We start from the raw sequence: 20241 nt of genomic DNA, 5'->3' as shown, positions 1-20241 counted from the left end.
CAAAAAACAACTATAGAACTAACTAAAATTCTTTTACCCTCTTTATTTACTTTCAATTCATTGGACTTTGAAGCGCTTTTTTTCCAACTTGCATGTCTTTGTTTTTTATTTCACTATCTGTGTCTCTTTTTATAACATTTGCTATTATGACCTCAATGGTAACCCATTACACTCTTGATTACATTATGATTACAATATGATCATCCCCCTCTCCCCCCCCCCCCCCCCCCACCCAGCCACACACACACACACTTGTACAGAGGGTGAGCTCTATATCCAAGCATTGTCCAACTCCAAAATGGCTTTTCCATAGCCAACTAGCTCCTTATAGTCTGCCCCTAGTCAGCATCGTAGGTTCTCTCACGTTAGCATGGCAAGTTCTCTCACAAACTGCCAAGTGGCACAACTTCCAAATTGAAACCTAGACTCTAGACTTAAAATTGGCAATTAATAAATGGTTGAAAAAACATCATCCTCTTGTCCTTGCCCATTAATTAGCATGTGTGCATCCACTTTTTATGTGCTAATCCCTTTCAGCTTGAAAGTTGTTTAAACTTTCATATGGCCTTAGTCTAGCATTAAATGCTTAATTTTTATCTAGGCCACATGATACCACAAGTCATTTCAAGGACCCATTTAAAGCTCTAAGCCAAAACTGGCACTAGGCACCCACAAGTACTTGTCCAAAGTAACTTATGACAACTTTTGCCAATGTCATCCACACCTACATAACTTATGTCAACTTTTGCCAACAATGTCCCCTAGTGCATTTCTTAGGTTTTGGACTATCAATATGTCCCAAAAGTAGCTTGCACTTTACATATGTGCCATTTAACAATGCAAGAGCAAAGCATTAAAAATACATGTCCTTAGTGATAGTGTGTATGTTTGTGTGCAAATGTGCATGTGTGTGGTTTGCATGTTTGTGTGTAAGTATTAAAGGACAACATTAACTTCCAATGGTAACAATATTTTAGCATGTTGTGAACAACAATCCTAGAAATTGGGCATTCTGTATTTGAAGAAAATTACATTCATCACATTATACATATGAGGATGAAGCATTAATAAACTCACCAACATGAAACTAGAATTCTTTGGATGTCCCAAAAAGTCAAAAATGTGAGCTACTTTCAACCAATGTGTCCCATAGTGATGGTTGGTTTTATCCCCATAAACTAATTTCAAGATCTTTTACCGGTTTTGAGGTTGAAGCAAAAACCATGGACCTCGTAACCACCCAAAGTAGATGCTTGTGGAAACAACTCCTAAGAGGGCTAATGGGAGTAGTGTTCATGAAAAATTGAGGTTTAACATATTAAAAATTATATTACTTTAGAAATAGCTATCAAAATTTTACAAAGAAGCTTGAAAATTTTACAAAGAAATCCCTCCAAAATTTTGAGTTAAAGGTTATTGAATCAACACATGAAATGTTCATTGTGTCTAACACACGAAAACGTTTTTGGTGAAATGTGGGGACACATTAGCTTGGCAACGTGTCATATGAACTGGAAGGTCCTGGAAGCCTGGAAAAGGGAATCGCGGGATATGGGGAATATGGCAGGGTTTCATGCCGCCGACCTTTCCCGCCATGCCCGCCGGCGCCGCCACACAAAGACTGGACGTCTGCCTCTTGAAAATCTTTATCCTTTCCTTTCAACTTCGTCTTCTTGCGCAAGGAAAACCTGCGCGATTGCAGCGAGCAGACTTTACCTACAGTTCGAGCTCGTGATTCGTAAGTCTGACAGGTCGACTCTAAAGTCTAGAGCTACGGTACAAAGAACACCCCTCTCTCTCTCTCTCTCTCTCTCTCTCTCTCTCTCTCTCTCTCTAATGGCCTAAAGACACTCTTCCGGTTGCTTTATTATTTCAGAAATGCAGGTGCATGCAAAGGTTGCCGGAGTGAGCGCTTGCGTCTGCTGAGTGTAGAAAACGCTTTTCAAGAAAGGAGGTTGATCAGAGAAGCTTTCTCGCAGTTCGACCGAACGAAGGCCTAAGAGATTTTGGAAGCTCAGGGGAAGCACAAGGCCAGGAAGACTATGGAGAATACGGTTCCATTGTTCTCTTCTTCTTCTTCAGTGGTGAGGGCATCGTCAGCCTGGGTTGCCCGCCACGCTTCACACGTTTTTATCAACGAGTCAGGTAGGAGAACGCGTCTCCTCTCTCTCTCTCTCTCTCTCTCTCTCAAAACCGCACCTAGATAACATTCCAGGACTGGTCTATTAACAGAAGGACGTACGCCAAATGGTGATAATGTAGTTATATGTCTCGTTGTCAACGCATGTTTGCAAATATGCTTGGTTTTGTGATGCCAGAATTGGCTCAAGTCCTCACTAGCAACATCATCGCAACTTTCAGACGTGTAGTATATAAATGAGGCAGCTATATTATATACTCAGATATCTCGGTGATAAGACTTCTAAAGCATTGAAAATGTCATATGAATCCCTCATGTCAGAGAGGAACATTGGGACTTCTACTAACAAGGATCGATTACAGAGGCCTAACTCGTAAATTGAGCATCAGTTACAGCTCATCCATATTCAGATTATTGAAACCTTACAATCCCTCATGGCAGAGAGGAACATTGGGACTTCTACTAACAAGCATCGATTACAGAGGCCTAACTGGTAAGCTGAGCATCAGTTACAGCTCATCCAAATTCAGATTATTGAAACCTTACATGACACGCAAAGCTCAACTCTAGTACAAATGTAAGTGTGGCTCTTATCATCTCTAACATTTTGTAACAACTTCATGAGTCAGAGAGAACTTGCAAAACAGGCAGCATTAAATAGCTCTCATACTTTTCCTTGCCAACACTATGAAACAAAGGATTACAACCTGTACCAACCAAATGTTCCACGAGCATCCAAGTTTTATGAATTTATAGAGGATGTAACGTTCCTGTTTGTTTAGGTTGTTCAGCTTTGTTGAGTTGCAACTACAACTAATCATGCACATTGGTCTCTACAAACAACATCATGTGCGGCCATAAAAGTATTGGCTAATTGAGGCCAAAACTCGGTCTATGCTAGGGTGTTTTGCATTGGGCTTATCGTAAACATATTTTCTTGTGGATATTTTGATTAATGGGGGTATACACACTTATGTGTTGCTTGAAATATAGGTCATTTTTTGATATCCTTCTCTCTATAGCTTGCTTATGTGCGTTTGGAGTGCCATTGCATTTTGGGCCGTGCATCCAAGACGTTTGGAGTGCCATTGCATTTTGGGCCATGCATTCCGTCTTGGATGCATGGCCAAATCCCACCAAAGCGAGGATCCTTTTGGCAATAGCCTATGAGAGAATGATAGTCGATTGAGATATGCGTAAATGAGAGTGTATTGACCTCAAAGATTCTACTAAGGGCAATGGCTATATATCTCGAAATCAAACTTTCACATGAGTTTTTCCCACCTAACCTTATGGCCTCAAATATTGCAAGGACTTAGGTTGATCCAAAGATATTTCAAAGAATGATGGTGCATTCACACCAGTAATCGGGCATTGTAATGACAATTGTGCCAAATTTTAACTCATAGATTACAATCAACAACTCTTTTTCTTGTGTGGTGTATTGCATTTGCAGATCTTTGAGGTTGTTGAATGTAATTGCATTAGTTCGGTCCTCTTGATAGAGGACTACATCTACAACATAGTTATTGGTATCCAATTCTACTAGGAAGGGTTTATTTGGCGCCATAATTTGCAACGTTGGTGTAGTTGTTAATAGTTGCTTTAATTTTGGGATGTTGATTGATGTATTTTGTCTAGTTAATAGATGCACTAATAGAATGCTTCATGTTGTGATCACCCTTTAACAATCGTGTAACACATTAATTTTGATGTATCCTTTACAAATTCACATCCATAATAATCGACAGCCTCAAACACACCACCACCACCACACCTATCACCAACTCAACTAACCACACCTATCACCAACTCAACTAACCCCTCCCCATCCCTATCACCACCACCACCACCACCACACCTATCACCAACTCAACTAACCCCTCCCCATCCCTGCCCCCCAAAACAAAAAGAAAGAAAGAAAGAAAAAACCCAGGATCATAATCATTGTCGACTTTGTTAGGCAAACAATATAATTGAATTAGGTGCTCAATAAGAGACTAGCCAATTATTGGCTTTTAATGATCGGCTTTGTTGGAACAAACCAAGTCATCTTAGTCCATTGGTCAATCTCGACTCAAATTGGATCATGGCCTCAGCTTTTAATTGGGATAACCTAACTACAAAGACTATGGTGACTTTTTTCAAGAATTTGTAGAGGACATAATGTCCTTGTTTGTTTATGTTGTTCAGCTTTGTTGAGTTGACACTATAACTAATCATGCACATTGGTCTCCACAAACTACATTATGTACAACCAATGAAAGTATTGGCTAATTGAGGCCAAATTTGGTCTATGCTAGGGTGTTTTGCATTGGGCGTATCATAAAAATATTGTCTTATGGAAGTCTTGATTTTGTTAGGTAAACAATTTAATTGATATAGGTGCTCAATAAGAGATTAGCCAATTTTTGGCTTTTAACGATCTACTTTGTTGGAACGAACCAAATCATCTTAGTCTATTGGTCAATCACGACCCAAATTGAAATATGGCCTTAGTTTATTCGGGATATCCCAACTACAAAAACTATGGTGACTTTTTCCAAGAATTTGTAGTTTGTTTATGTTGCTCAACTTTGTTGAATTGACACTACAACTAATCATGCATAATGGTCTCCAACCACAAGCCACATCATGTGTGACCAATGAAAGTATTGGCTAATTGAGGCCAAATCCTAGTCTATGCTAGGGTGTTTTGCATTGGGCGTATCATAAACACATTTTCCTATGGATATCATGATTAGTGGTGTATACACACTTATTTGTTGCTTGAAAAGTAAGATTACTTTTTGGTTATCCTTCTCTCTATAGCTACCTTATGGGTGTCTGGAGTGCCATTGCATTTTAGGTCATGCATTCCCTCTTGGATGCATTGCCAAATTCTACCAAAGCGAGGATTCTTTTGGTAACACCCTTTGATATAATGATAGTTGATTGAGAGTAAATGACGATGCATTGACCTCATGGATTCTACTATGGCATTGGCAACCTAATGGGTTGTGCTCTTGTAGTTGTATATCTCAAAATCAACCTCTTGCATGAGTTTTACCCACCTAGTCTCATGGCCTCAAATGTTGCAAGGACTTGCTCTGATCCAAAGATATTTCAAAGAATGATGGTCCGATTACACCAAGAGTTGGGCACTATAAAGACAATGGTGTCAAATTTTGACTCGAGATTACAGTCAACAATTTCTTTTCTTGTGTGGTGTACCACATTTATGGATCATTGAACTTGTAGAATGTAATTGCACTAGTTCGCTTGTCTTGATAGAGGAGGAGATCTATAGCATAGTTATTGGTATCCATTTCAACTAGATAGGGTTTATTTGGAGTTGGAGCCATGATTTGTAGCAGTACTGTAGTTGTAAGTAGTTGCTTTAATGTTTGGAATGCTGATTGAGGCATTTTGTCCAGTAGATAGATGGACTAATAGAATGTTTTGTGCTATGATCACCCTTTAATAGGCATTGCAAGGGGTACATTAATTTTTACGAATCCCCTTCCCCCCCCCCCCCCCCTCCCCATGCGCCCCCTAAGGGTATGGGCTTTGTAGCTATACCATGGCATTGGAGTTAGAAACACCTAGATAGGGAGTAGTAGTGACTTTGAGCTCACCTTGGTTTCCACTCTGTATGATTTCCTATACTCAATGGTGAATCCTCACATGTGCGGCGTCACGAGGGTGTAGTCCTAAGATGTATCTCATTGTTGTATCTTTCAATATTATGAATACAAAGATTCCTTATTGATATATCTTGTGTGTCATTCCATTGTGCCTCATGACAGGCTATGACTTGAAGTCTCATGAAAGTCCGTAACACTTGGTATTAGAGCAACTCTTGCGTGGAGTATACTAGCTCAAGAAGGGAGCAGGTTTATGGATGCGGAGGAGATTCTACCATAACACATTGCATTGTGGTACGTGACGACCTTGACACGACATGACACGACCTCAGCATGGCATGATGCGATACGACATGGCACGATGCCCCATGTCACAATGCCCTTCGGGCGAGTTTTTTGCTAAAAATTGAAAGAGAACTTGATGTGCCAACAAAGTTGAGAGGGAGCCGTGGCATGAAAGGGACATGCGGTATACCATTCTAAAATGTCTTGGAGAGAGTTGAGGTTGTGGGGGGACACTTCTTTGAAGGGGAAGATGAGCTATGTCACAGGCTCAAAATCACATACAAGAAGAAAGAGCTATGGCCCAAAATGATCGAGTAGATGAAGAAGACCATCAAGATGCTAAAGAAGACCCAACAAGAAGTAGATGTGCTGTGCAATCTCAAAGAGAAGGTTGAAGAGCTGGATGAAGACCTGGAAGAGATTTGACTACCAGTTGATCATGGTGAGAGAGAGAGAGAGAGCCAGACTGTGGCAAGTGAAGATGGCTCAAGACCTTGACACGGAGTTGTAAGAGAAAATCATGTTGAGGTGGGATTGGGAGATTGCCTTTGGATCTGAAGAAGCCAAAGAGAGGGCCGAACCATACTTGAAGGAGATGCGGGTTGAAAGAGTCCAAGAATTGAAGAATGGAGCAAAGCCAACCAAAGAAGAACCAAAGAGCTAAGAGAAGTAGAAATAGGTGAAAGAAGAAGAAATATGGTCAGATGAAGATGAAGATGAAGATGAAAAAGAGGGGAAGGATGAGCTCAACACGGATTCCAGAACACCTTGTTCCCAATAAGAAGAAGTTGATGGCTACTATCCTGATTGCTACCCAGAAGACTACCATCAAGAAGGCTACCTAGAAGATCAATACTTCTACAATAAATTCCCTCTTAAAGGAGATGGATATAACTACCTTGAAGATGTTTCCATTGACTACCACCCAGAAGGAGAATACCTCTCCATCGACTACTCCTATTCCGAAGAATGCCAACGTGAAGGAGTTCAAGTAAAAGAAGAAATGATAGAATATTATGTGAAGGGAGAAGGATGGAAATTGGATGTGAGTTCGAAGGTGGAAAATATTATGGAGTTAGGATACAGAAAAGAAGATGAAGCAAGGTGGACATGTCAGAAGGATGAACTATTGCACCCACAAGTCGCGGCCCAATTGAAAGAGGAACCAGTGTTAGAAGAAGAGAAGGGGGAGGATAAACTCAATCTTGATCTTGGAACACCTCCACTCATTGAGATTGAGGGTGAGGCCAGGTTGACGCTCTCTTGTGAGGCACGGGATGCCTTTGATGAAGAAGAAGCAGCAGATGAAGAGAGAGAGTTAGAAGATGAGAATGGAAGGGCGAAAGCACATGGGGCAGGGCATCCGCTACATGGAGCTAACACTTCTACTGTAGATGATGATATAGGTGAAGGAAAGGAAGGAAGAGAGGAATTAGAAGAAAGGAAAGTCGGAGAGGAGCATGAGCTCAGCCTATATCTTGGAACACCTCGACCCCGACAACCCAAACCTCGAGAATCAATCAAACCCTCACAGTTCAATGATGATAGTGTAGGGCAAGAGTTGAAGGAGAGAATCATGCAAATATGAGATGAGATAGAAGAAAATGATAAAAAAGAAGAAAGAGATTTGGTAGATGAAGCCATAGAGAAAATCCAAGAAATGATGTGATAGATGACGGAGAGACAGATCCACAAAAACGATGAAAGCACGAGTATCCTTCTCCTTCCAACCACGCCTAGATAAGTGCTGGCCCTCTACCCGGATTCCTTTGCCAGCCGTCAACTTCTTGAAGTCCTACTATTCCTGGAGTCCCTTACTCTCTAGGCTCCCCTTAACCCCGTTCGGGCGCCCAAGAGCCCGGACGGTCATTCTCGTGCATGTTCCCCTAGATTTACCTTATTGTGACATTAAATGTCACTTTTAATGTCACATTCCATATTTATGACCTTAATGTGACATTAAATATCACTTTTAATGTCACATTAATGTCACATTTCCTTCCCCTTAAGAATCGGTTTCGTCCTCGAAAACGATACTTGGAAGGTCTAACTGTAAATCGGGAAACCTTTTCTTTAAAGTACTTACTCGCTCCCATGTTGAGCTTTCTTCTGAACAATCTTTGCACTTAACCAAACATTCTTGATAAATAGTATTCCTCGTTCGCCTATTACGAACATTTAATATTTTTTTTGGTTTATGTGGATTAGATTGGTCATAGAATAACTCCTCAATATCATCATTTAAGATTAGATTATCCAAATCACCCAGCTTCTTCCTTAATTTGCTTACATGAAAAAGTGGATGTATTTTACTACCAGCAGGTAGTTGAAGCTTGTAAGCCAATTCTCCCACCCTTTTAAGTATTATGAAAGGACCACAATACCTTGGTGAAAGCTTTGGACAATGTCCCCTTTTCATGGTTTTGGTTTGTTCAGGCACCTTAAGATAGACCAATTCTCCTTCTTTAAAGGAGGTGTCTCTTCGGTGAGGATCTGCATATGCTCTAGCTCGATTTTGAGCTTTTTTAATTTTTTCTTGAGCAAATTTTAACATACTATTCATATCCTCCAAAAAATCTTTAGCTGCCTGAACCTTTTCCTTATGCAGTCCTACTGCAAAAGGAGCTCTGGGCCGAAACCCATACATTAACATAAATGGACTATATCCAGTGGAAGAGTGCTTGGCACTGTTATATGCAAACTGTGCTATCGGTAAATACTCTTTCCAATTAGTTTGCCTTTTACTTGCATATGCCCTAACCATATCTTCAAGAATTTGGTTAACCCTTTCAGTTTGCCCATCTGTTTGCGGGTGATCCGCCGTACTCATGCTAAGTTTAGTATCCAATTTCCTAAATACCGCACGTAAAAAATGACTATCAAATTTTCTATCCCGATCAGAAACTATATTTGCCGGAAGGCCATACAATCGGTATATGTTCTCTACGAACAATCTAGCCAATTCTGGTGTTTTAACATCAGTTGAAGTTGGAATAAACCTAGCCATTTTGGTTAACTTATCCACAATCACCCACACAGAGTCGTGCCCCCTCTGTGTTCTAGGTAGAGCAATAATAAAGTCCATGGAGATACTCTCCCATTTTCCCGAAGGAATTTCTAATGGATGGAGAAGTCCTCCCATTTTTAATTTTTCAGCTTTATTAACCTGGCATTTATTACATTTGACCACATAGTCAAGGACGTCCTTATTCATTCCAGGCCAATAGAACTGCCTTTTAATAAGACTATAATCCTGGATGTCCCGCACTAGGGGTATCATGACACTCAAAGAGTATCTGGCGCCTTATTTCTATATCTTTCGGGACACATACCCTACCCTTGTAGAGTAAATAACCATTATCAATGGTAAAATTCTTCCACTTGAATCCAGTTTGAGCAACCCCTGATGCTCCATTTCCTTGTTGAACATCCTCAGATATTCCTTCCTCAGTAGAAGCACTTTCATTTGGATCCCCATTTTTTATTGCTTCCCATATGTTGGAATATGCCGGATCAACCTGGCATTTCCCTTTTAAAGATTCAAGCAAGTTGGAAGTGAACTGAGTAAAACTCAATTCATTAATGATGGGCATTCTGCTGAGTGCATCAGCTACTATATTATACTTTGCTTTTCTATATCTTATCTCATAGTCGAACTCTTGGAGGAGTTCGGCCCATCTGGCTTTACGCCCGTGTAAATTTGGTTGATCATTAAGCCACTTAATGCTTTCATGATTCGATAAAATCAAAAGTTTGGCACCATACAAATAGTGCCTCCATTTCTTCATTGCATGTACTATTGCATACAGCTCCCTCTCATAAACAGAATAATTCTGTTTTGCACGATCTAATTTCTTGCTTTCAAAAGCAACTGTCGACCTTCTTGTAATAAGACCGCGCCTATTGCCTTATCACTGGCATCAGCTTCAACCACAAATGGTTTATTGGGATCCACTATTAATAATACTGGAGCTGTAGCAATAGCTACCTTAAGTTTTTGAAAACTTTCATTTTGATCTGTTCCCCAATTAAAACTTTTCCCTTTCCCTTTAAGTTGGTCTGTCATTGGAACAGCTATTTTGGCATAATCTCGAATGAATCTACGATAAAATCCAGATAAACCTAGGAAGATCTGCAGCTCTTCCAGGTTCCTTGGAGGTGGCCATTCAATAATTGCCCTTACTTTTTCTGGATCCATGTTGATTCCCTCTTTCGAGATAATATGCCCTAGATATTTGACCTCTTGTGCAAAGAATTAACATTTAGTTTTCTTCGCATAAAGGGAATGTGTTCTTAACAGTTGGAATACTAATTGTAAGTGTTCCAAATGTTCTTCTCTTGATTTACTAAAGATCAAGATATCATCCAAGAAGACTACTACAAAATGTCCTAGATAGGGCCGTAAAACACTATTCATCAGCTTCATAAAGGTAGCTGGTGCATTAGTGAGGCCAAAAGGCATCACCAAAAAATCGTAATGCCCGTATCTAGTACGAAATGCCGTCTTGGAAACATCTTGTGTCTTAATTTTTATTTGGTGATAGCCTGATCTTAAATCTATCTTTGTGAAGAATTTTGCCCCTTGCAATTGATCAAAAAGATCTTCCATTCTGGGCATAGGAAATTTATTCTTCACCGTTATTTTATTAAGTGCTCTATAGTCAACACAAAGTCGCATAGAACCATCTTTTTTCTTTACCAATAAAATTGGTGAAGCCCAAGGTGAATTACTAGGTTGAATAAACCCTTTATCCAGGTAATCCTTAATTTGTCTTTCAACTTCCTGATGCTGTGTTTCACTTAACCTATACGGTGGTTTTGAAATTGGGTGTGTATCCTTATTTATGTCAATTGGGTGATTTATTTCACCCCTATCTGGTGGAAGACCACTTGGTAAATCAGAAGGAAACACATTTCTTTGTCTCATAGGCCATTCTAGCTTTTTGGAAGCATAAATAGCTCAATACTTCTTGAATGTGAGCTGACTTGATTATTTTGTAAATTTGTTCTCTATGATGAGATCACATGTCACATGTAGTACTTGTTCATTTCTCATAGGCCACCTTGGCCTTTGGAAGACATTATTAAATTTGTATTGAAAAAAGTACAAGATTACAAGGTTACAAGGTGCAGGGTGGCTCTGGGTCATTGTGCATAGACTAGATACAACCAATTCAGCACATACAAAAAGATAGGAGTGCAAGAAGCACTCCTAGAGTTATATCAAGAGTTTTGAAAATTGTTGCTTTATATTACAGAAAGTAAAAGTATTCTGTACAGGAAGAGACCATAGCATATATACCTCACAAACTTTCTTCTTTATCAGCTTCTGAACTTCAGTAGAACACAGCAAAGGATTATCAGATACTTCATGTTCACCTTGAATGACAAAAGTCTTACCATCCCTTTCAAATTCCAGTGTATTATGGTGATAGCTACGTTTTAAGGATGGTTCCAATCCCCATAGCCACTCCCTCCCTAGAGCAATATCAGCTCTTTCCATGTTCATTATTTGGAAATCAAGCTTATCTTTATATCCTTGAATCTCGATTTCCAAATTGGATACCATTGTATCCCATATTTTATTGTCTTGGCCTTACATCATACGAACAACATATTGATGCTCACTGTTTTGTTGGGGAAGTTTCAATTTTTTGACAAGTGCATAATTTATAAAATTATGTGTGGCAGAGTCATCAATCATGACTCTAACCCGTTTTCCAGCTATCAATCCATGTACTCTAAGTAAATCATGTGGCCCAAAAGTAGGCTGCCACATAGAAGTTGACATACAACACTTATGTTGTACATCCATGTGCAAGACCTCTAAAGATTTATACTTTTCATGGCCCTTTAATTCTAAGGTCTGCACTACATGGATTTGTTTTTCTTTTCCCTTGCCCTTGTCCTTTCCTTTGTCTTCCCCCTTTTTCTTTTGAGGGCAATTCCAAGCAGCATGGTTAGGGGATAGGCAATTAAAACACAATTTTTCTTTTTCGGCCTTATCAAAGTCATCAGGACTCAACTTTGGCCTCATATATGGTTTCTTTTCAAAAGGTTGTTTTTTACCCTTGAAAAATGGCATTTTCCTTTTAAATTTGCCCACAAATTTTGAGGTTTCCAATTCCTTAAGACTTGGGCTCCGTATCAGTGAGACTAGTGAGTGTACCTGGACGCGTACTATCTTCATAATTTAATGCAAATTTAATTGCCTCTTCAAGCGTCTTAGGTAAACTCCGTTTTACTTTCTTTTTACAGGCTTTATCCAGTCCCCTAATGAATCCTCTTGTTTTTTGGAATTCATCAATTTCTTCGAGTTTGAGGATTATCTCACGATATTCTTCTAGATATGTCAGTAGGGGTCGTCCCTTTTGTCTGACATAATCCCAATCTTCCCAATTTCTTTCCATTTCATTTTCAGGAAGAAATTCTTTCAAAAAGACGGATTCAAATTGAGCCCAAGTTTCAAGTATTTTATTCGCATCCTTTAAAGTTCGCCACCACTTATATGCTTTGGGCCCCAAAGTTAAACTAGCATCCAGTGCTTGGAGATGTGGTGGGGTATTTTTCAATTTATGTAAATCTTTCCATTTTTGGAGGAAATTAAAGATTGTGTCTTTATTCCTATCTTTTTCCTCCCCGTAAAATTGAGGTGGTTTCATATCCTTTAAAACTGGATTATCCCTCAATTTATGGTAAGTTTGGGGTTCTTTAGGATCTTGCATAGTCACATCTAAATCTTTCGATGAAGATGGGACATCCGAGGTTTCTATCTTATTTTTTTCTCTTTCCAACAATAAAGTTAATTGAGATTTTATTTCGGTAAGTGTTTGGGTTAAAAATTCCATTTGAATCCCCTGAGTTTGCACACGAGCAGTAAGATCATCGAATTGCTCTGGCGTGGCAAAAAATTCTTCCCATTGTTCTTCTTGCATGTCTGGTTCATGGGGATCTACCATAGGTTGATCCCCAGAACTATAACTTTCCATTACCCTTTCTTTCCCTTTTTCTGCCATTAATACACTGGAATTGGAAAGCAAAAATAAGAAATTTGCATACAAGTAAAGTACTTCCCTGATTTTTAATGGTAGATAGTAGCTATTGATTCGGAAAGAAACTCGAAGAGTAAGAAACAGATTGTATCTTCCAGGATTAGAGCAGTGAAGTAATCATGCTGGAAATTCAATTTCCTGACTTGAGTCGTATATGACATTCTTCTGTCCCTCTCACAGCAGTCGCAGTCATATCCGTCTCAGGAGCAGTCGCAGTTACCCGTCAACAGCAGTCGTGACAGAGTCACGTTTTCTCATGACCCCACGTCTGATACTGGCGACTCCATGCCTGGTCTGGTCCCACGCCTAGTCTGGTCCTCGCAACCCACGCTTTTATTTTTCTTTTCTCTGCCCGTAACGTAACGGGTCACATTAATGTGACGTGGCGCTGCGCTTCTCCGTTTCGTTTTTCTTCACGGCGCCTGGTAGACGTGGCGTTGCGCTTCTCCGTTTCGTTTTTCTTCACGGCGCCTGGTAGACGCGATGTGACATGGCGTTTCTTACCTTTATTTTTCTTCACGGCCCGTCGCCTGGTACTCACACGACTTCACAAAAGACTGACGGCCTGACTGGCGACTGACAACCTGACGGATTTCTGACAGTTTGACGAACGATTAACGATCTGAGACATTGAACCATAGGCTCTGATACCAATGATAGATGACGGAGAGATAGATCCACAAAAACGATGAAAGCACGAGTATCCTTCTCCTCCCAACCACGCCTAGATAAGTGCTGGCACTCTACCCGGATTCCTTTGCCAGCCGTCAACTTCCTGAAGTCCTACTATTCCTGGACTCCCTTACTCTCTAGGCTCCCCTTAACCCCGTTCGGGCGCCCAAGAGCCTGGACGGTCATTCTCGTGCATGTTCCCCTAGATTTACCTTAATGTGACATTAAATGTCACTTTTAATGTCACATTCCATATTTATGACCTTAATGTGACATTAAATATCACTTTTAATGTCACATTAATGTCACATGATGAGATAAGAAAATAGAAGAAAAGAGATAGAAGAGCAAGTAGAGTTAACTAGGAAGAAGCTATAAGAGAAAGGAAAGCTAGACCATGACAGGAGAAAACGAGTAGAAGAAAACAAGGAGAAGAAAGTTAGGAAAAGATTGAGCAAGTAGAAAAAAACGAAGAGAGCAAGGTGAAAGAACAAGTGTGGAGAGCTAGGAAGCCAAAGGAAGACGATAGGCTAGAGCAAGGAGAGCAAGAAAAGATAGATCAAGGCAGTAAGGCCAAAGAAGAAAAGATAGAAAACAAGAAAGAAGAAGAAGAGCAAAAGATAGAGAAGGAAAATAATGAGAAAGAGACAAAGAAGGAGGCGAAACCAAATGCCAAGAAATGGAGGTAAGCTGCTAGAGCCAAGATGAGAGAAGAGAATGAAGATGCCTTCAAAACCCCTCCAACTCAACTCATGGCTAAGGACGGAGCAACCCAAGCTTTTGATCCACGGCCACATGTCATGAGGACATGTATTTTGGAAATCTCACTTGACATGTGGATTAATTTTTAATCACATGATTAAGTAAATGTTGCACATGTGAGGTGCAACTGGGGTTAAAGTAAATTTATGAGCCCGAGACTTGAGAAAATCACAGAATGTCAAAGATAAAAGTTGCTATAAGTTATGTTGCATAGGTACTTGGTGGTATTTGGTGTCAATTGTTGGCCTAGGTCATTCATTTGGCCATAAGTGTCAATTGGTGACACTAGATGTGGTATTTAATGGTACCTAATGTCGATCTAATGGTCAAAGATGGCACAAAGAGACTTGGGAGTGGAAGATGCCCAGCCAATTTAATTATTGGTCAATCAAATTATTTTTTTGGGCATTGAAATAATTATTAGATTAATTTTCAGTAATTAAAGGCTGAAAATTAATATTTAATGATGGATAATGTTGGAAAAACCATTTGGGAATGCTGCCACTTGGCAAACTTACCCATATAGGTTGGTAAAAGGTTGAAGAAGAGAAAAAATGAGATCATTCTTGCTGTAGCAAATGTGGGAGAGCTTATTTTCGGTCGTTGCACCCAGCCACGAGTGAGTTTTGAGGAGATGATTTCAGATTTGGACCCTCCATAGCTAGGTGATTGCATCTAGGTACAAGATGACAGCTGATTTGGATGTCTCAGTTGTAGGTGACAACATTTAATGTTGCTGTGGCGGCAGGGCAGCAGCTGCATTTGACTGACTTACAATTATTCTTCGCGACAAAACTCTGAATTTTCTTTCTCTACAGCTTTCTCTCTCATCTCGAAATCTCAGCATTTGGACCCTTGGAGGCTGAGAAATTGCAAATTTCTCTGCTGTAAACCCTAATTTACAGCAGGAATTAGGGTTTAGCAGCAGCCTCGCAAAGCGTGCCAAAATTGAAAACTCCAAGACTTGGATTTCTTAGGTTTGAAGGTGAATTTCAGGTGGAGCACTAGCCAACCATTGAATTTGGGGCATTTCCATGGTCTATGAAGTGGGTGAAGGCCAATTAAGTGCCTGATTCAAGGGGCAAGTTTGATTGAAGACTTTTGTTGGTTACTTTGGACAGCAAGGGGAGTTTGGATTGCGAAGGGGATCAAGAGAATCCCATTGTAAATCAACTTCTTCATCAATAAAGCTAAAGAAATATCGAAAGGGGTGTCAATTTTGGGGCCAATCGGGTGTACATTGTCCAAGATCAGTAGGTAAATTTGTATTTTCAGGCTTGCATTTATTGTTTGCTGCCCTAATTAAGTTGTAATTAGGGATTTACCACCCATCCATGGAAGAAAGCTTGGTTTCACCACATCCCATCCTGGCCAACTCGGATTAAAGTAGGAACCAAGTCCACTTCAACAATGGAGTCATTGGCTATGCCTTTGAGCTCGAAGTGGCAAACCCTCATGAGCTTAGATAGAATGAGTCAGAGGACAAAGCCTCAAAAAAGGGAGAGTATGAGGAAGTGCTTGCATTATGGTCCTAGCAAGGTAACTTAGTGCCATGGAAGGGAACCTTGCTAGTTGAACCTTGGAGAACTCTCCAAGTCACTCTTAAGGTAAATGTCTTGGGACTATGAAACCCATTGGGACCATACTCAATGTTGGCAAAGATTGAGATCTCGGCATTTAAGCCGCAAGCAGTGCAGGGAGTTGTCATCTTGATCTTATGGATCCGTGACACACCAAGTACCACACATATGGGTGTCACCCCAAGAACTTCAAGGATACCTCTACTTTCGCAAACCAAAATTTGGTCTAAGTGTGATGACTTAGTCTATTTCCTGCCAAGATCCTCAACTCCAAATGAGGCTAAGAAGAGCCAAAGAGGTGCCATGCACCAAGACCGCACCTTTCTATTCGAGATCATAGCCAGGCAGGCAGGCAGTCTGCACAGTCGGACTGCCACGTGGCAGTCCGACTGCCTGCAGCCCAGTCGGCTGCAAGCCGACCTGTCCTGGTTGCGCCCTATTTTCTGGCGCCCTCTATTTGCCCCGGTTGTCGGCTATTTATACCCGACGTTCCTAGCAGTCTACACACTTCTCTGACGCAGATTAGAGACTGGTGACGCGCAGATTCTGTCTCTGTTCACAGATTTCAGACAACAGACAGTGCAGACTGCAGCGGACTTCGAGGTGGACAGTAGGTTGCATCGTCGAGGTGGAGACACGCAGTCCAGCGCACTGCGCCCGTGTATATATCTGCATATCTTTGTATTCAGCATTCTTTATACAGCAGATCTTCATCGTCCACTGTCTCTTTCTCTCTCTTCTCTCTCTGCGTTCTCTCTCTCAGTCCTATGCTTCCGCACCGCTGCACTCTGACATGGTATCAGAGCAATGTTTGAGGGCTGACTGAGCGCAGAATCAACCTGAAGAGGAGTTTCCATCGCGACACAAATTTGCGTTTTTTGCGTTTAAGGGCAGACAGGAGGGCTGCGCCTTGGAACAAGGCTGAAACGAGTGTGGGCGCATAGGAAAGGAGTACAGGTGGTGGATTTGCTGCTGTTTGACGCGGAGGAAGTTTGAGTTTTCAGCCTACAAGTGCAGGTTTTGCTTTTTTATCGCCTCCGGCGGGTGAAGAAGCTTCAGGATGCGGAAGAGCCTTAGCAGGCTGAGTTTTCCCAGTCAGAGGGGGCTGCTTTTGCGTTAGTGAGGGCATTGCAGGTGAAGATGTCTACAGAGATGGACTTGGAGTTCCAGGCGATTATGGACTGGAAGGTGCCTGTCTTACCGGCTCTTTCTACAGATCAGAAGCTCGACGGCGACAACTACCGCATTTGGCGCGTCATGATGTTGGCCATCCTTGAGTCCTATGATTTGGCGGAGTTGGTACAGGAGGACATTGACCGGCCCTCGGTAAGAGATGAGTCCAAACTCTCTTCCGATGCTCGTGCGGAGTTGGCCAAGGCCCAGTCTCATTGGGACAAACTGAATGCCAGGATTCGATCCTTTCTCTTTCTATCATGTACTACAGCCGTGATCGCTCACATCGAGCACTTGACGGTGACTCGGGAGATATGGCTGGAGCTTGATCAGATGTACAATCAGATGATCCTAATGAAGAGGGTTTCTTTGGAGGTACAGATGCGGACCTTGTCCGTAAATAAGTCTTCTTCGCTCGGGGAGCACATTAACAAGCTAAGGCAGCTTCAGATGCAGGTTCAGAATGTGGGGAAGCCGATTTCCTCCGAAGACATGGCGATCACACTATTGTCCCAGTTACCGCCACGATTCGGTACATTTTACTCTGCCCTTATTGCTTCGGGGCGAGAGTCTACTCTTCGGTGGGAAGAGTTGGTTCCTATGGTTTTGGACCAAGAGAAACAGTTAAAGGGACAGAATGCTTCCAAGTCAGAGGCGTTGACAGGTCAAGCCTCTCAGAAGAAGGGGAAGGACCAAAAGAAGAAGAAGGGGGATAACAAGTCCAAGAAGGACAAGGACAAAGACTCCACATGCCATATTTGTGGAAAGACTGGCCATTGGAAGAAGGATTGCCCTGACAAAGACACAAAGGACACCAAGAAGAAGGACACCAAGGATTCTGGAGCGGTGGTTGCACCCTCATCAGCTGCATTTCTTCAACTAGCTGTCATTGAGGACGCTTCGCCGAATGCCTTTGATGCTGCGATGACGGCTCCCCAGGCTCGCGAGTGGATTGTTGATAGTGGTGCCTCACGGCACATGACTCCTTCATCAGATGGCGTTGCCCAGCTGCGACCCTCGCGTGAGCAGATTCTCATTGGAGACAGCTCTTCCGTTTCTGTTGCAAGTCGGGGTAAGATGCAGCTTATTCCGGATGGACGAGTGGTACCCATACCTTAGAGGTTTTGCATGTACCAGGATTAGGGTACCATCTCCTTTCAGTTCATAAGATTTGCTCCCTTGGTCTTTTGGTGGAGTTTGACAGTACTACGGTGCGCGTCCTTGATCGTGGATCGAGGAAGGTTCTCTCATCCGGATATGAGGAGAACGGCATTTACAAACTGAAGTCTTCCACTGCCTCTCTACTCTTCTTCTTACCTTACAGTCACAGTCTGAGTTATGGCATGCTCGGTTTGGTCACCTGAACTATGACTATCTTCGGAGGGCGTCACGTGGACAGCTTGTTCGAGGGTTGCCGGATATAGTGGTGAGTCAGCAGCCATGTGTCTCCTGCATTCGGGGGAAGCAGCATAGGGATGCCATTCTCCACTCAGCTTCGCGGCGGTCTACTTCACCGATGGAGCTAGTATCTACGGATCTATGTGGCCCTATGAGGAATGAGTCCTTGCATGGGAGCTCGTACTTCATGCCGATTGTGGATGACTATAGCAGGATGACATGGGCCTACTTTTTGGCATTAAAGTCAGAAGCTTTCTCGCACTTCAAGGATTGGCTTCTCTTTGAGGAGAATCGATCAAGCAGGAAGTTGAAGACCTTGCGATCCGACAAGGGAGGTGAATTTGTGTCTAATGAGTTTGCTCGGTTTTGTGCAGATAGAGGAATTCACCAGGAGTTTGCCAATACCAATACTCCTCAAGAAAATGGTATTCTTGAACGGAAGAACCGCAGTGTGATCGAGATGGCGCGCACCATGATAGAGCACCGACAGACCCCTCAGGTTGTGTGGGCCGAGGCTGTGGCTACTGCAGTCCACATCCTTAATCGATCCCCTACTTCGGCCGTGGAAGGGATGACTCCATTTGAGGCTTATTTTGGGACGAAGCCAGATGTTTCTTACTTTCGAGTCTTTGGGTGTGATGCCTATGTTCACATTCCCAAGGCTCACCGTGATAAATTTGAAGCAGCTTCCCGAAAACAGGTATTTGTTGGTTACAGCTCCCAGTCCCAAGGCTACCGCCTGTATGATCCTGTCAAGCGAGATGTGTACACTAGCCGTGATGTGCGGTTTGTGGAGGTTCTGGCTACTTCAACGGGTGAGGAGCATCCCGTTCTTGGAGATCCAGGGGAGAGTTGGGCTCCTTCTATAGTTCCACTGGAGCCCGTGCCTTTTGATTATGATTCTGTTTTTGACACAGTCTACTGTTCCACCGGACACCTCTGAGGAGTTACCACCGGTGGATATTCCAGAGTCTTTTGCTGATAGAGAACGACGAGGGGAGGTTCGGCCTTCTCCTCGCTGGGCCCGTGACACACTCCATGATTCAGGGATCGAGGGGGTTCCTGAGGAGTGGGGATTGCAGGATGGTCCGCGGCGGTCACGGAGGCACCAGGCACATTCTACGGAGCTTGTTTGCTCCAACTATTGTTTGATGACCCGTGTTATGCAGGATCGAGAGCCCACCTCCGTGAAGGAGGCTTTATAGTCCGCCCCATGGAAGAAAGCTATGGAAGTTGAGTTGGAGGCTATTGAGAGGAATGGCACTTGGTCACTCGTGTCCCGCCCCCCGAAGAAGAAGGTGATTGGAGTTAAGTGGGTCTTCAAGATCAAATACCTCAGTGATGGTACTTTGGATAAGCACAAGGCTCGCCTTGTTGCTAAAGGTTTTGCACAGCGCCCAGGGATTGACTGTCATGACACTTTTGCCCCCACAGCTCGTATGGCGACCATTAGCGCTATTCTTGCTTTGGCTGGCCATAGGAGATGGCCTGTTTATCAGTTGGATGTGAAGTCGGCCTTCTTGAATGGTGATTTGAAGGAGGAGATCTATGTT

The 20241-nt window shown here is 42.2% G+C and overlaps 1 protein-coding gene across 3 annotated transcripts in view; it reads left to right on the top strand.

The window, feature by feature from the left end:
- The first annotated feature begins 1559 nt into the window (after positions 1 to 1559).
- LOC148016431 (uncharacterized) overlaps positions 1560 to 20241 on the top strand; it is a 61757-nt gene continuing 43075 nt past the window's right edge. For 2 of the 3 annotated variants that reach the window (XM_087664044.1, XM_087664042.1), the window contains exons 1-2: positions 1560 to 1776; positions 1877 to 2145. In XM_087664044.1, coding sequence (XP_087520170.1) covers positions 2043 to 2145 — 103 coding nt within the window. In that variant the 5' untranslated portion in view covers positions 1560 to 1776; positions 1877 to 2042. The remainder of the gene's footprint in view (positions 1777 to 1876; positions 2146 to 20241) is intronic. The other variant, XM_087664043.1, reaches the window with a different exon arrangement.

This window comes from Lygodium microphyllum, chromosome 23, assembly GCF_053477565.2.
Source record: "Lygodium microphyllum isolate KBCC chromosome 23, Lygodium_microphyllum_v1.1.10, whole genome shotgun sequence".
Taxonomy (NCBI): domain Eukaryota; kingdom Viridiplantae; phylum Streptophyta; class Polypodiopsida; order Schizaeales; family Lygodiaceae; genus Lygodium; species Lygodium microphyllum.
This window is presented reverse-complemented; position numbering and strand designations above follow the sequence as displayed.